This window comes from Rhinoraja longicauda, chromosome 30 (assembly GCF_053455715.1).
Source record: "Rhinoraja longicauda isolate Sanriku21f chromosome 30, sRhiLon1.1, whole genome shotgun sequence".
In the NCBI taxonomy this organism is placed as follows: Eukaryota; Metazoa; Chordata; class Chondrichthyes; order Rajiformes; family Arhynchobatidae; genus Rhinoraja; species Rhinoraja longicauda.
Genome location: NC_135982.1, coordinates 12,774,954 through 12,789,024, shown reverse-complemented (window position 1 = coordinate 12,789,024; position 14,071 = coordinate 12,774,954). Strand labels below are relative to the sequence as shown.

The window sequence follows — 14,071 nt, the reverse complement described above, 5'->3', positions numbered from 1 at the left end:
CCTTGTTCTGGACTCCCCCAACATTGGGAACATGTTTCCTGCCTCTAACGTGTCCAACCCCTTAATAATCTTATACGTTTCGATAAGATCTCCTCTCATCCTTGTAATGGACCTAAGGAATCCATCACACAATGCACATCAAAAATCACTGACACCGAGATATTTAAACAGCTGTTGTGTAAGGACAGTTACATAACAAAAACAAATCAAAAAAATGGCAGAGAATCTCTAATGGGCTGAGCTCGCATCCTCACGGTAAAGATGAGCCTACCAGGAGAAGGTACAACTCATAGCTCACTGAAGGACAATGAAAGGTGGTGCAGCGGTAGAGTTGCTGCCTTACAGCACCAGAGACCCGGGTTCCATCCCGACTACGGGTGCTGTCTGTATGGAGTTTGTACGTTCTCCCCGTGACTTTTCTCCAAGATCACCGGTTTCGTCCCACACTCCAAAGACGTACAGGTTTGTAGGTTAATTGGTTTGGGTTTGATTACTTGGTATAAGTGTAAATTGTCCCTAGGGTGTGTGGGCTTGTGTTGATGTGCGGGAATCGCAGGTCGGTGCGGACTCGGTGGGCCTGTTTCCGCGTTGTATCTCTAAACTAAAGTAAACTAAACAAGAACAAAGCCTTCGTTCGCATTCAAGGCTTGATTTCAAACCCAATTCAAAGATCAATTTTCAAGCAGGGTCTCAGGGACGAGTCCAGCGTGGGTGGAAGGTGCCTCGTTGTCTGCACTCACCATCTCCTTGTACAGTAGTTATGAGACATCCATCCAGAAACAAGTCCACGTTGGAGAGATATGAAGAAGGACCACGATCAACCACCACTTCATTCAGAACCTAGGGAGGATAGGGGAGAAGGAGATGAAACATTTTCCAAGTTTATGCTCGATATGAGAGATTTAGAGGGATCCGGGCCAAATACATACAAAAGGGATCGCATAGATGGGGCATCTTGGTTTGCGTGGATGAGTTGGGCTGAAGAGCCTGTTCCCGTGCTCTACGACTCAATATAGGCCAGCAATATAGGGCTGGTGAAGTGGCTGCCTCACAGCGCCAGAGACCCGGGTTCGATCCTGTCCTCGGGTGCTGTGTGTCTGGAGTTTGCACATTTCCCGTGTGACCATGTGGGTTTCCTCCAGGTGCTCCATCTTGCTCTCACATCCCAAAGACAAGTGGGTTGGCAGGTTAATTGGCCTCTGTAAAATTGCCCCAAACACGTGGATGTGAAAGTGGGATCACCCACAACTAGTGTAAACGGGGTGATCGATGGTGGGCGTGGACTCAGTGGGTCAAAGGGCCTGTTTCCATGCTTCATCTATCAATCAAAATATTCTGAGATTAGAGACACTCACTGAGTAACTCTTCACAAGGCTAAGGATGGCGATGGAGTTGAGCAAAGAGTTTAGTTGAGTTTTGTTTATTGTCACGTCTACCGAGGTACAGTGGAAAACGTTTTTGTTGCGTGCTACCCAGTGAACGGAAAGACTACACATGATTACAATCGAGTAGCCAGGGCGGGGGGGGGGGGGGGGGGGGGGGGGGGGTGTTACAGGAAGGCTGACCCACAAAGTGCACTTGCAGAGTGTTGCCCAATACGAGAAAGATCCCGGCAGACAATCAGCCTGCCCAACACAACACAACACAGAGAACAGACTCGACAGGAAGGAGAACGAGCAGCCCCGGGCAGCAGGTCTCCAAAAACAGGCACAAAATGCTGGAGTAACTCAGCGGGACAGACGGCATCTCTGGAGAGAAGTTACGGATCGAGACCCTTCTTCAGACATCACCCATTCCTTCTCCCCAGAGACGCCGCCTCTCCCGCTGAGTTACTCCAGCATTTTGTGTCCATCCTCGGTGTAAATCAGCATCTGCAGTTCCTTCCCACACAGGTCGCCAAAAAAACAAGTTGTAAATCCAGATGGGTCCATTGGCTTCAGAGTTTTCAGATAACATTTTTTTCAGAAGTGATTTCCAAGAAATCATCGTGCCTTGCGTGAGACACTGCCTGTAAACATTCCTCCTTGGAACCTTTTCAGAACCTTAATGCAGGAAGGGTGACATTCCAATTAGTTGTGGTTGTGAACCACTCCCAGCTTGGCATGGCGTGGAATGCGGAGCAGCCAGTGTTAGCGAGATGACCTCACACGCCCCGCCATAGCACCTGGCATCGTGACCGAGAGTCAGAGAGGCCAGAACATGGCAGGACCTCTTTTACTTTTAGACTTTCAGAGATACAGCATGGAACAGGCCCTTCAGCCCACCGAGTCCGTGCCAACCAGCAATCCCCGCACATTAACACTATCCCGCACACACTAGGGACAATTTACACTTATGCCAAGCCAATTAACCTACAAACCTGCACGTCTTTGGACTGTGGGAGGAAACCGGAGAACTCGGAGAAAACCCACGTGGTCACAGGGAGAACGTACAAATTCCGTACAGACAGCACCCAGAGTCAGGATGGAACCCAGGTCTCTGGCGCTGTGAGGCTGCAACTCTACTGCTGCGCCATCGTGCCGCCCCCTACAACACTATGCTGCCCACCTTATTGACGAGACCATTGGAATCAGGCTGATGTCTCACCGAGTCAGTATGGGCCAACAAGCACAGGCCTGGTGGGCAGACTGACCCTAGTGTTCTGCAGCACATGGCCCCCAGAGATAGATACAAAAAGCTGGAGTAACTCAGCGGGCCAGGCAGAGTCTCTGGACAAAAGGAATATGTGCCGTTTCGGGTCGAGACCCTTCTTTCTGGCTGAGCCTCAGTTTACAGACAAGTGGAACAGAGAGGATTGGGAAGAGTAGGTCCCATACTCAGTTTCAGGGTCCAGGCTCGAAACGTCACCTATCCATGTTCTCCAGAGATGCTGCCAGACCCACTGAGTTACTCCAGCACTTTGTGTCCTTTTGTGTAAACCAGCACCTGCAGTTCCTTGTTTCGACAGGTCCAATTCTCACTGGGGGCTGACAGGGTTCAGCAGCCGTCTGAACCAGTTGTGCCCTCAGCCTCCCGCCCCTCCTCCTGCACGTGGGAGCCAGTGGGAGAGGAAGCTGCCAACCGCATCGACTCAGCTCGACACTCTACCACATTGGAGACCCTCGCACCATCTTTAATCGGGCTTTAATTGCACTAAACGTCATTCCCTTTGCCCTCTCTTTGTCCACTGTGGACGGCTTGATTGCGTAGTTTCTTTACTGACTGGACAGCACGCAACTAAAAAGCTTGACCCTACACCTCGGGACGTGAGGCAATAAGCTGACTAAACCAAGCTACGATAGACCAAGGTAAGCCAAACCAAGTTACACTAAGCAACACGAAGCCTGCGTCCGCTACCCGCATGCCCCAGGCATCAGTGCCAGTCTCCTGTCAGACCTGTGCCCTCCCCACCGTGCCCCCGGGCAGCCGCACGCCTCTCACCTGGTAGTGGGAGGTTCGCTTCCTCGGGTGGCCGTCCCCGCACCTGGTGTCGATCAGCCCGTTCTCCTCCACTGCCCGCGGGTGGCCCGAGCGGTTCTCCATCACCACCTTCACCTTGAGGCGGCTCCGCAGGGTGATGGCCACGTTACCTGGCGGACAGACGGCACGTCAGCCGAGGACCCGTACCCCAGGCACCAAACCACTCGTAAGACGTTCCCCCCCCCCCCCCCCCCCCCCCCCCAGTCTCCGAGTCTGACCCCTCAGATGCAGCAGCTTGGTCAGCATGGATAGTGCACGCCAACCAGCGACCACGTCGTACACAAGCACATCCTACACACCCGGGACCTTTTACAGAAGCCAATTAACCTACAAATCTCTACGTCCTTGGAGTGTGGGAGGAAACCGGAGCACCCAGAGAGTTGGGCTGAAGGGCCTGTTTCCATGAGGTTTATTTGAGCACCTGGCACCCTACACCTGACTCTTGAGCAGAAAAAGATGGCAAGTTAATAGAGGATTTTGCGGTGGCACAGTGGCGCTGGGGTCGAGCTGTTGCCTCACAGCGCCAGAGACCTGGGTTCGATCCTGATCTTGGGTGCTGTCTGTGTGGAGTTGGTACGTTCTCCCCGTGACTGTGTGGGTTACCTCCGGGTGCTCCAGTTTCCTCCCACATCCCAAAGACGTGCAGGTTTATAGTTTAATTGGCCTCTGTAAACGGTCTCTTGTGTATTGGGTGTGGATGAGAAAGTGGGATAATAGAGATCTCGTGTGAACGTTTCCCTTCAAATTCCTATTAAACCTTCCCCCCTCACCTTAAAACTATATCCTCTGGTTCTCGATTCTCTTACTCTGGGTAAAAGACTCGAAGATTGCCCAGGCATTGAAGGGTGATAGGCAAGGCAGAGAGGAGGGGGTTTGGTGTGAGAGGATACTATGGTTGATGGGAATGCAAGCTGAGGTGCACTAAGATCAGCCATGACCTTGTAGAATGGTGGGACAGGCTCGAAGGGCTGAGTGGCCTCCTCCAAGCTTTTATGTATAGCTTGTATATGGCAATGGTCTCCTGACCATCAAAGGACAATCCTTAAGGAGTAAAACAAATGGGCAAGAATGGATTCTGTGGTTGAATGAGAAGGCAAAAATCTAATGCCAGGAGATGTTGGTAGGCAAGGATATGATGGGCCAAATGGCCTGTTTCCATGCTGTATGAACATGGCGTGTGTTCATTTCAATTGTGTAGATTATTTAAATTAGGTCAGTTAAAGTTCCTATTGAAGTTCCTCTACTGACCGCAGCTGGTGAAAAGCTTCCTCATTAAGCTGAGACAAAACCAGAAGGTACCTTCAATGACTTGCGTGACTTGTGACTGGTAGGTGTCGAAGTTAAATGGCGTCAAGAATCCCAGAGAGCCAAGATGAAAAGCCATCACAGGTGGAACACTACCCTATTAAACACGAAGGTAACAAAGTCAGGACATACCCTTTGATACTTAAACAAACAGCAATCACATTGAGACAAATGAGTGTTTGAGCCAAAGCATTGCAAACCCTCCTACACAGGGCACTGTTTCAAGAGTCAAGAGTCAAAATATGACATTTTATTGTCATATGTCCCAAGATAGAACAATGAAATTCGTACTTGCAGCAGCGCAACAGAATATGTAAACATAATACACTGTAAACAATACAATATACAAGAAAAATAAGGTGCGTGTGTGTGTGTGTGTGTGTGTGTATATACTAGTTTCACTGGTCTCTGAACGAATGAATGAATGAATGGATGAATGAATGAATGAATAAGTTTATTGGCCAAGTATGTGCATATACAAGGAATGTGCCTTGGTGCTCCGCTCACAAATGACAACACAAACATACAGTTAACAATTAGGAATAAAGCATAACCACATCAAAACAATAAGGATATAACATCTAAACATGGGGGTGAAAATAAACCAGAGCAAAAAAGAAACTACAGACTTTGGTTCTTGAGTAGAACTGCCACTCGTAGAAAAAAAACTATTTTTATGTCTGGCTGTGGCTGCTTTGACAGTATGGAGTCGCTCTGGTGACCAAACTCAGAAACAAAATGGTGGTGCGACTAATTTGAACCAATAGCCAGTGGCAATGGAGAGAGCTCGCCAGCATCCTTCCATTTCCCTGTGGTTTTTGTCAGAGAAGGCGGGCGCTGGGGAAACAGTTCAGAAATAGTGAGCCGCACAATTCGGAGATCCTGCCCGTTCCCTTCCAGCTCTCCCTACCTATCAATGCACCGCACAAAAACCATCGCACCTCATCAGCCACACTTACCTGGAACAAAGACGACGCGTAAAGCAAAGTGCCATCACCCCCGAGACAAATTATAAAGTCAATCCGGTCCGACAAATCATCGAAGCCTACAAACAAATGTAAAGTGTCTTTTTTCTGGGAGACATCACCAATTCACACCCACCTGTGCCTCCCTGATTTACCCATCACAACCGGACACAGTATTCAATGTGAGAACATGCCTCAATTGTTAACAGCAATTAAGCTGGTTTTAATTTTCCAAACCTCCCTAGATTCTGGGGAAGTTTAGTATACAATGACTAAATAGAAAATATAATATAAAATAATAAATATAATTCTGACATGGAGACAAAGCAGGAAACTGCAAACTGGGTAAACATAGAAAATAGGTGCAGGAGAAGGCCATTCGGCCCTTCGAGCCAGCACCGTTCAATATGATCATGGTTGATCATTCAGAACCAGTACCCCGGTTTACTCGCATCTGTCATGGGGGAAATGGCAAAAGCTGTTATTAAAATCATTACAGCAAGAAACTTGAGGGAAAACTCCAGTACTTGGGAGTGCTATGCACAGTTCTGTTCACTTAGTTACAGGAGTGATGTCTTTGAACAGGAGAGGATGCAGAATAGATTCATGAGGATGTTTCAGGGACCGGAGGGCTTGAGTTATGAGAAGAGACTGAAAAGGTTTCAGCTTTTTGTTCCTTAAGCGTAGAAGGCAGAGAGTGACCTTGGAGAGGTTTATAAAATCATGAAGTGGCGTTGATAAGGTGGATGGTCACAGTCTTCTCCCCAGGCTGGGAGTGTCTAAAATTAGAGGGCATAGTTTTGAGGTGAAAAGGGAAAGATTTAAAATGGACCAGAGGTCATTTTCTCCCGTAACAAGAATGGTGGGTATGTGGAATGAGCTACCACTGGATAAATATTGGTACAACTACAGCATTTAGAAGGCATTTTGGTACATGGATAGGAAAGGTTTGGAGGGATGTGGGACAAAGGCAGGAAAATAGGACTAACTCAGGCAAGGAACTGGGTTGAAGAGTTGGGCCGAAGGGTGTTTCCATTAAAGATTGACTGGACTTCTCATTCCACTGAAGAGTCTCTACCCGAAACGCCACCTATTCCTCTTCTCCAGAGATGCTGCCTGTCCCGCTGAGTTACTCCAGCATGTTGTGTCTATCATCAGTGTAAACCAGCACCTGCAGTTCCTTCCTACACATGAGGGAGGGGCTGCGAATTGGACACGAATAAAGAATGCCATTGTTCACGATAAATCTAGCACAGAAACCAAAGTGCACTTACCTTCTCTAAAAGTGCATAATTTCTTAAGTTGGCCAAAGCTCTCGTCGTTGGCTATGGAAGGGTCTTCAAGTACTTTGTTCTCCACGTAAACAATCATTTCTTTTACCTGCAAGCACAAACAAAAGGCAGATTGAAGGTGAATTTGGGGCTGCACAATGGCACAGCTGGTAGAACCACTGCCTCCTCACAATACCTATGTTGGATCCTGCCTTTGGGTACTGTCAATGTGGGATCCTGGTTTTGGGTACAAGAAGTATAAGAAAATAACTGCATATGCTGGTACAAATCGAAGGTATTTATTCACAAAATGCTGGAGTAACTCAGCAGGTCAGGCAGCATCTCAGGAGAGAAGGAATGGGTGACGTTTCGGGTCGAGACCAGTCTGAAGAAGGGTCTCGACCCGAAACGTCACCCATTCCTTCTCTCCTGAGATGCTGCCTGACCTGCTGAGTTACTCCAGCATTTTGTGAATAAATACCTGGTTTTGGGTACTGTCTACGTCGAGTTTACACGTCCTCCCCGTGACTGGGTGGGTTTCCTCCGAATGTGGGACTGTAGGTTAATTGGCCTCTGTAAATCGCCCCTAGTGCGTGGATGTGAAAGTGGGATAACATCGAACTAGATCGATGGTCGGCATGGACTCGGTCAGCAAAAGGACCCGTTTCCATGCTCCGTCTCTCATCAATCAATCAAATTAGCCTCAGATGCAAGATCAAGATGACTTTGAGCAGGAGAAGAACACAAGAAACAGGAAGACTTCATTTGAGTCTCGGCCCATCATTCACTGGGATCAAGGTGAACCTCTCTACCTCACCCACGTTCCCACCCCTTCCCCTCCTCTCTCTATTGCCCTCAGAGACCAACATACATCAAGCACAGCCTCGGGCACACGAGGTCTCTGAGGTAGAGTATTGCACCTGTCTCAGGTGAGGATATTCCTTCTCACCCCAGGCATTAAGATAATGCTGCTGGTTTCACACGCCCCAAGTTCTCCACACTCCTCCTTTCAATCCCCCTCAATATGATGTGTACACTTCCACAGGATCACTAACATCAGCCCAAACAAACCTCTCAAAGGATCCCAACACGAAGCATCACCCATCCTTTGCCTCACCCAGTGAGTTACTCCAGCGTTTTGTGCCCATCGTTGGTCACAACCAGCACCAGCAGTTCTTTGCTTCTACTCTCAAACTATCTTTCTGACTGCCCGCCAGCCAAAGCGGTTTCCACAGTTTTACCACACATTACCTCCATTAGGAAGATGCACAGTTCCTTAAATGGTTGAAGCAACCGGTCATCTTGGATCTTTTTAATGACTAAGATGCTCCGGGGAGGTTTATGCCACGTCAGCTTTTGACTGGCTGGATCCTGGATGTGCCTGCAATGAAGGAATTCAGAGGTCATCATTACCCATTGAAAGAATAGAGGACAAAGGCCCAATACCCTGCAGATAGAGGTACACTGCTTTGCAACGTTCATCAGACATAGGAACACAATTAGGCCATTCGGGCCATCGAATCTACTCCACCATTCCATCATGGCTGATCCATTTTTCCCTCTCAACCCCATTCTCCTGCCTTCTCCCCATAACCTTTGATACCCTTACTAATCAAGACCCTATGAATCTCCGCTTTAAAAATACCCAATGACTTGACCTCCACAGCCGTCTGTGGCAATGAATTTCCACAGGTTCACCACCCTCAGACTAAATAAGTTCCTCCTCATCTCCATTGCTAAAGGTATGTCCTTTTATTCTGAGGCAGCACGCTCTAGCCCTGGACCCTCCCACTACTGGAAACATCCTGCCTGCATCCACTCTGAGTCTATGTTTCCACAAAGACATGGTAAACACACAAGGAAGTTGGGAACGCTGAGCAACAATGCATGAATTCCAGGAATTCCCCCAAAGTTTTTACCGCAGGCATAATGAAGGGCTTCTTTGCTGTGTAACCTTGCTTCCGATCATTCGGAGGGTGGAGTTACGACAGAGATACGCCACACCACCCTGACCTCCCACACATGCTAGATACAAGGCACCCCTCTGCACTGCCTTGTCACACACTCCCAGGCCAGAGACGGTACCGCCTGCCCAGTGTCCTTGGAGAGGGGGGGCGATGTTGTTCGTGTCCATTGGAAACCTTCAGGGGAGCAGTGGTCATGCCGGGGGCTGGCGTGCTTCGGAGAGATTTTAACAAAAGAATTGAAAACAAAAACAGACCAAGAAAGCTCCACTAAGACGCGAGACTTGCAGATTAAGGAACGGGAAATCTCCAACTGGAATCACTGATCCCTGCTGAGTTTGTGCTGGGTTGCTGATCCGAACGAGAACTGCTCCTACACTCCTTTCCAAAAACACATTAATCATTCCTCCTCCTCCTCCACCCTTCCAACAATGCATTTCAAACACATTAGTACATAATATTATGAGGCATAGGTAGAGTACACAATCAGAATCTCTTTCCCCCGGGGTGGAAATGTCGGGGGAAAGTTTGATGAAGATGTGCGGGGACAAGTTTTTTTTTCACATGGAGAGTGGTGGGAGCCTGGAACGTGCTGCCAGGGATGGTGGTGGAGGCAGGTACCATGGTGGCGTTTCAGAGCTAGGCACATTGAAGCTCAGGGAACAGAGGGATATGGATTACATACAGGCTGATGAAATCAGTTTCACTGGGCAGCATGATCAGCACAAACATTGGGGGCCGAAGGGCCCGTTTTATGTGCTGTGCAGTTCTACCATTTGCCACCGACTACAACACATCGATCCCAGCACCGCACTAATCCCGACTCGGGGGCAGGCAGAGGTGCTACGTAAATGCAGAATGCATGGTGTGCATGTCAGTCAGCCACACACGGAGCATGGGATACAATGCACAACACACCTGACTGCCGATGGGACACAAAGGTAAACTCGTAAAAGGACAACACTCAGTATTTAACCATTATCTGTGTAGGAAAGAACTGCAGGTGCTGGTTTATACCACCAAATGCTGGAATAATTCGGCAGGTTAGGCAGCATCTCTGGAGAAAAGGAATAGGTGATGCTTTGGGTCAAGACCCTTCTTCAGACTGAGTCTAAGTCTGAAGAAGGGTTCCAACACAAAACATCACCTATTCCTTTTCCCCAGAGATGCTGCCTGACCTGCTGAGTTACTCCAGCATTCTGTGTCTGCCTTCCCTTTAATCACTATCTAACAGGTAATCCTTGCAAATTGAAACCTGAATGTCTCTTTTCAAAACGCAGCTGAACATCAACTCGAAGTGAACCTGTTTCACGTGAGCTGTGGAAGCTCTGTCTTGCAGCTGAGGGGGATGCTGTTGATGTACAAAGGAGGCAGGCAGCACCACAGGTCAATGGTGCCTCATCGGTCAATCACTGATTCCAACCCCTGCACCCATGTCACTGTGATGCGCAGTCACTGATGGTTCGGAGTGGCTAATGCGGCATACAAAACATGGCTCTTTGAATTAAGACATACCTGTTGCAAATGCACAAAAACTGACCTGTGTGTGTGTGTGTGTGTGTGTGTGTGTGTGTGTGTATGTGTGTGTGTGTGTGTGTGTGTGTGTGTGTGTGTGTCCACACACACACACACACACACACACACGCTAAAGTACAAAGTCCACAGGCCCATACATCAACAGAAGATTCAATATCAGTTTGGGCTTCTCTCCTTGTAGTAACCAGCATTAATCGGACTTTATCTTGCACTAGACGTTATCCCTTCATCCTGTATCTGCACACTGTGCACAGCTTGATTGTAATCATGTATAGTCTTTCCGCTAACTGGATAGCACGCAACAAAATAAAAGGCTTCTCGCTGTTGGTACAAGTGACAATAAACGAAACTAAACATCTTCTCCTGAGAGCAGACAGTGTTGATCCAGACGTCACCAAGTCTGCGTTGAATAAATGCCTGATGCCAATCCATCCACTGATGCCTCTGCTGAGGAGGCCCTTCTCCTGGCTGGGAAGAGGGTAAAGTTCTGGGTGGTTCACCCCGTGCTTTAGATTTTTTTTAGATTTAGAGATATAGCGCGGAAACAGGCCCTTCGGCCCACCGGGTCCGCGCCGCCCAGCGATCCCCGCACATTAACACTATCCTACACACACTAGGGACAATTTTTACATTTTACCCAGTCAATTAACCTACAAACCTGCACGTCTTTGGAGTGTGGGAGGAAACCGAAGATCTCAGAGAAAACCCACGCAGGTCACGGGGAGAACGTACAAACTCCGTACAGACGGCGCCCGTAGTCAGGATCGAACCTGAGTCTCCGGCGCTGCATTCGCTGTAAGGCAGCAACTCTACCGCTGCGCCACCATGCCGCTGAGGAACATCATGATAATAAACACAGTGGTATCGTACAGCTTGGGCATCTCTGGCTTGCATCCAGAGAACCCAGTCAAAACAGCAACATTCAAACTGTCCAAGCACAGAAAATATTTAGAAATGCCTTGTGTGCAAAAGTTTATGACGAAGCCAAATTAGAAAGGTGTGCCATAACCGTTCGGCCGGTTTAAATGTCAGATGCAGTAAAAGGTAGCTCCAAGCAGCTGTCAGAGAGACCCTGAACAATGTCTGCCAAAATAAAACCTAATGTCAGGGCACACCCAGCTCCTGAGATTCTGCCTGATCTGCTGAGTTACTCCAGCATTTTAGTGAAATAAATACCTTCGATTTGTACCAGCATCTGCAATTATTTTCTTACACAACATTAAGACCAAGGCTTTAGAGGGAACTAAAGCAAGAAATGCAGGAAGCACTCAGCAGGTCAGGCAGCATCTGTGGAAAGAGAGGCAGGTTTGAGATTTCAAGTCGAAGTCTGGAAAAAAGATTGACCAAACAAGTTAATTTCAAATGGCAGAGGGTGGTGGGTGAATAGGACAAAGGGAATAGCTCTGATGTGACAAAGTTAGGGCTCCCTGATGATCCCAAGACTCTTCAAGAGTCAAGTGTTTAATTGTCATATGTAGCGGCAATGGAACAATTAAATTCTTATTTGGTGCAGGCCCATTAACACAACACACAGATAAAAACCCAGTAATCAATAATACAATAAATTAATAACTGCAATACCAGGTCACTGCAAGAGTTCAAAACCTACTGCGTTGTGCAGTGCAACCAGTGACACTGTCCACAGAAGATTGTAATTTCTGAAGTATAGGAAAAAAAACTGCAGATGCTGGCATAAATCGAAGGTAGACAAAAAATGCTGGAGTAACGCAGGCAGCTTCTCTGGAGAGAAGGAATGGGTGACGTTTCGGGTCGAGACCCTTCTTCAGACCTCTCGACCCGAAACGTCACCCATTTCCTTTCTCCAGAGATGCTGCCTGACCCGCTGAGTTACTCCAGCATTTTTTGTCTGTAATTTCTGAAGTAGTGGTTAGTGTTGTGCAAGATGGTTCACAAGCCTGATCGTTGTGGGGAATAAGCGGTTATTAAATTACTCACCATGGTTTTAGGGAAAGGGGAAGTCAAGAACTACGGCAGAGGTCGGCATGGTGGCGCAGCAGTAGAGTTGCTGCCTACCAGCGCCAGAGACCCCGGTTCGATTCTGACTACGGGTGCTGTCCGTACGGAGTTTGTACGTACTCCCTGTAACCATGTGGGGTTTCTGCGGGTGCTTTGGCTTCGGTAAAAATGATTATTATCTGAATGGCGTCAGATTAGGAAAAGGGGAAGTGCAACAAGACCTGGGTGTCCTTGTACACCAGTCACTGAAAGTAAGCGTGCAGGTACAGCAGACAGTGAAGAAAGCTAATGGAATGTTTGCCTTCATAACAAGAGGAGTTGAGTATAGGAGCAAAGAGGTCCTTCTGCAGTTGTACAGGGCCCTAGTGAGACCGCACCTGGAGTACTGTGTGCAGTTTTGGTCTCCTAATTCAAGGAAGGACATTCGTGCTATTGAGGGAGTGCAGCGTAGGGTCACCAGGTTAATTCCCGGGATGGCGGGACTGGCGTATGATGAAAGAATGGAACAACTGGGCTTGTATTCACTGGAATTTAGAAGGATGAGAGGGGATCTTATAGAAACATATAAAATTCTTAAGTGATTAGACAAGCTAGATGCAGGAAACTTGTCCCCGATGTTGAGGGGAGTCCAGAACCAGGGGCCACAGTTTACGAATTAGGGGTAGGCCATTTAGAAATGAGACGAGGAAAAACTTTTCCACCCAAAGAGTTGTGAATTTGTGGAATTCTCTTCCTCAGAAGGCAGTGGAGGCCGATCCACTGGATGCATTCAAAAGAGAGTTAGATAGAGCTCTTAGGGCTAGAGGAATCAAGGGGTATGAGGAGAGGGCAGGAATGGGGTGCTGATTGTGGATGATCGGCCATGATCACATTGAACGGCGGTGCTGGCTCGAAGGGCCGAAAGGCCTACTCCTGCACCTATTGTCTATGCTCCTGTGGAAAGCTGCTTATTCCACTGATCCTGTGGCACAGTGGCGCAGCGGTAGAGTTACTGCCTTAACGGGGTTCGATCCTGACTACGGGTGCTGCCTGCACGGAGTCTGTACACCTCTCCCCGTGACCTGCGTGGGTTTTCTCCGGGAACTTCGGTTTCCTCCCACACTCCAAAGACGTACAGATTTGTAGGTTAATTGGCTTGGTATAAATGTAAAAAATGGTCCCTAGTGCAGGATAGTGCTAATGTGCGGGGATCGCTGGTCGGTACGAACTCGGTGCTGTATCTCAAAACTAAACCAAACTAAACTGACCAATGGCCAATACCTCTTCACTTTCGCCACCACCCTGAGAGAACATTAAACGCACAAAAAAACCCCCAAAAAGTGATGCAGGTCAAATTCTCTGCTGTCATTGTCAAGTTCAATAACTTCCTTTCTGGAAACGACAATTGCAGTTTGCTGTAAAGGTAATCAGACCGAGGCCATTAAATGCAAAATTCACTTCACACCAATGCAGTCTTCGTGGCTGAGAACTAGTCGCCTCAGTTGGACTTCACCTGAATGTTTATAAGTTCCAGTGCCAACTAAATACTGATCATCAGAGGAAGTATTTAACTCCCTGGCATTTATACTGTAACTTTCCTATTGAGATATTCATT

The 14,071-nt window shown here is 48.0% G+C and overlaps 1 protein-coding gene across 3 annotated transcripts in view; it reads right to left on the bottom strand.

Annotated features, from left to right (window-relative positions):
* The window catches only part of LOC144607944 (NAD kinase-like), an 89,362-nt gene that overhangs the window by 8,424 nt on the left and 66,867 nt on the right, over positions 1–14,071 (bottom strand). For 2 of the 3 annotated variants that reach the window (XM_078425100.1, XM_078425101.1), the window contains 6 exons: positions 8,252–8,381; positions 7,004–7,109; positions 5,724–5,809; positions 4,759–4,861; positions 3,421–3,569; positions 741–840 (listed from right to left, as the gene is read on the bottom strand). In XM_078425100.1, the coding sequence (XP_078281226.1) occupies positions 741–840; positions 3,421–3,569; positions 4,759–4,861; positions 5,724–5,809; positions 7,004–7,109; positions 8,252–8,381 (674 nt within the window). Of the gene's footprint in view, positions 1–740; positions 841–3,420; positions 3,570–4,758; positions 4,862–5,723; positions 5,810–7,003; positions 7,110–8,251; positions 8,382–11,676; positions 11,788–14,071 lie in introns of all 3 variants that reach the window. The other variant, XM_078425102.1, reaches the window with a different exon arrangement.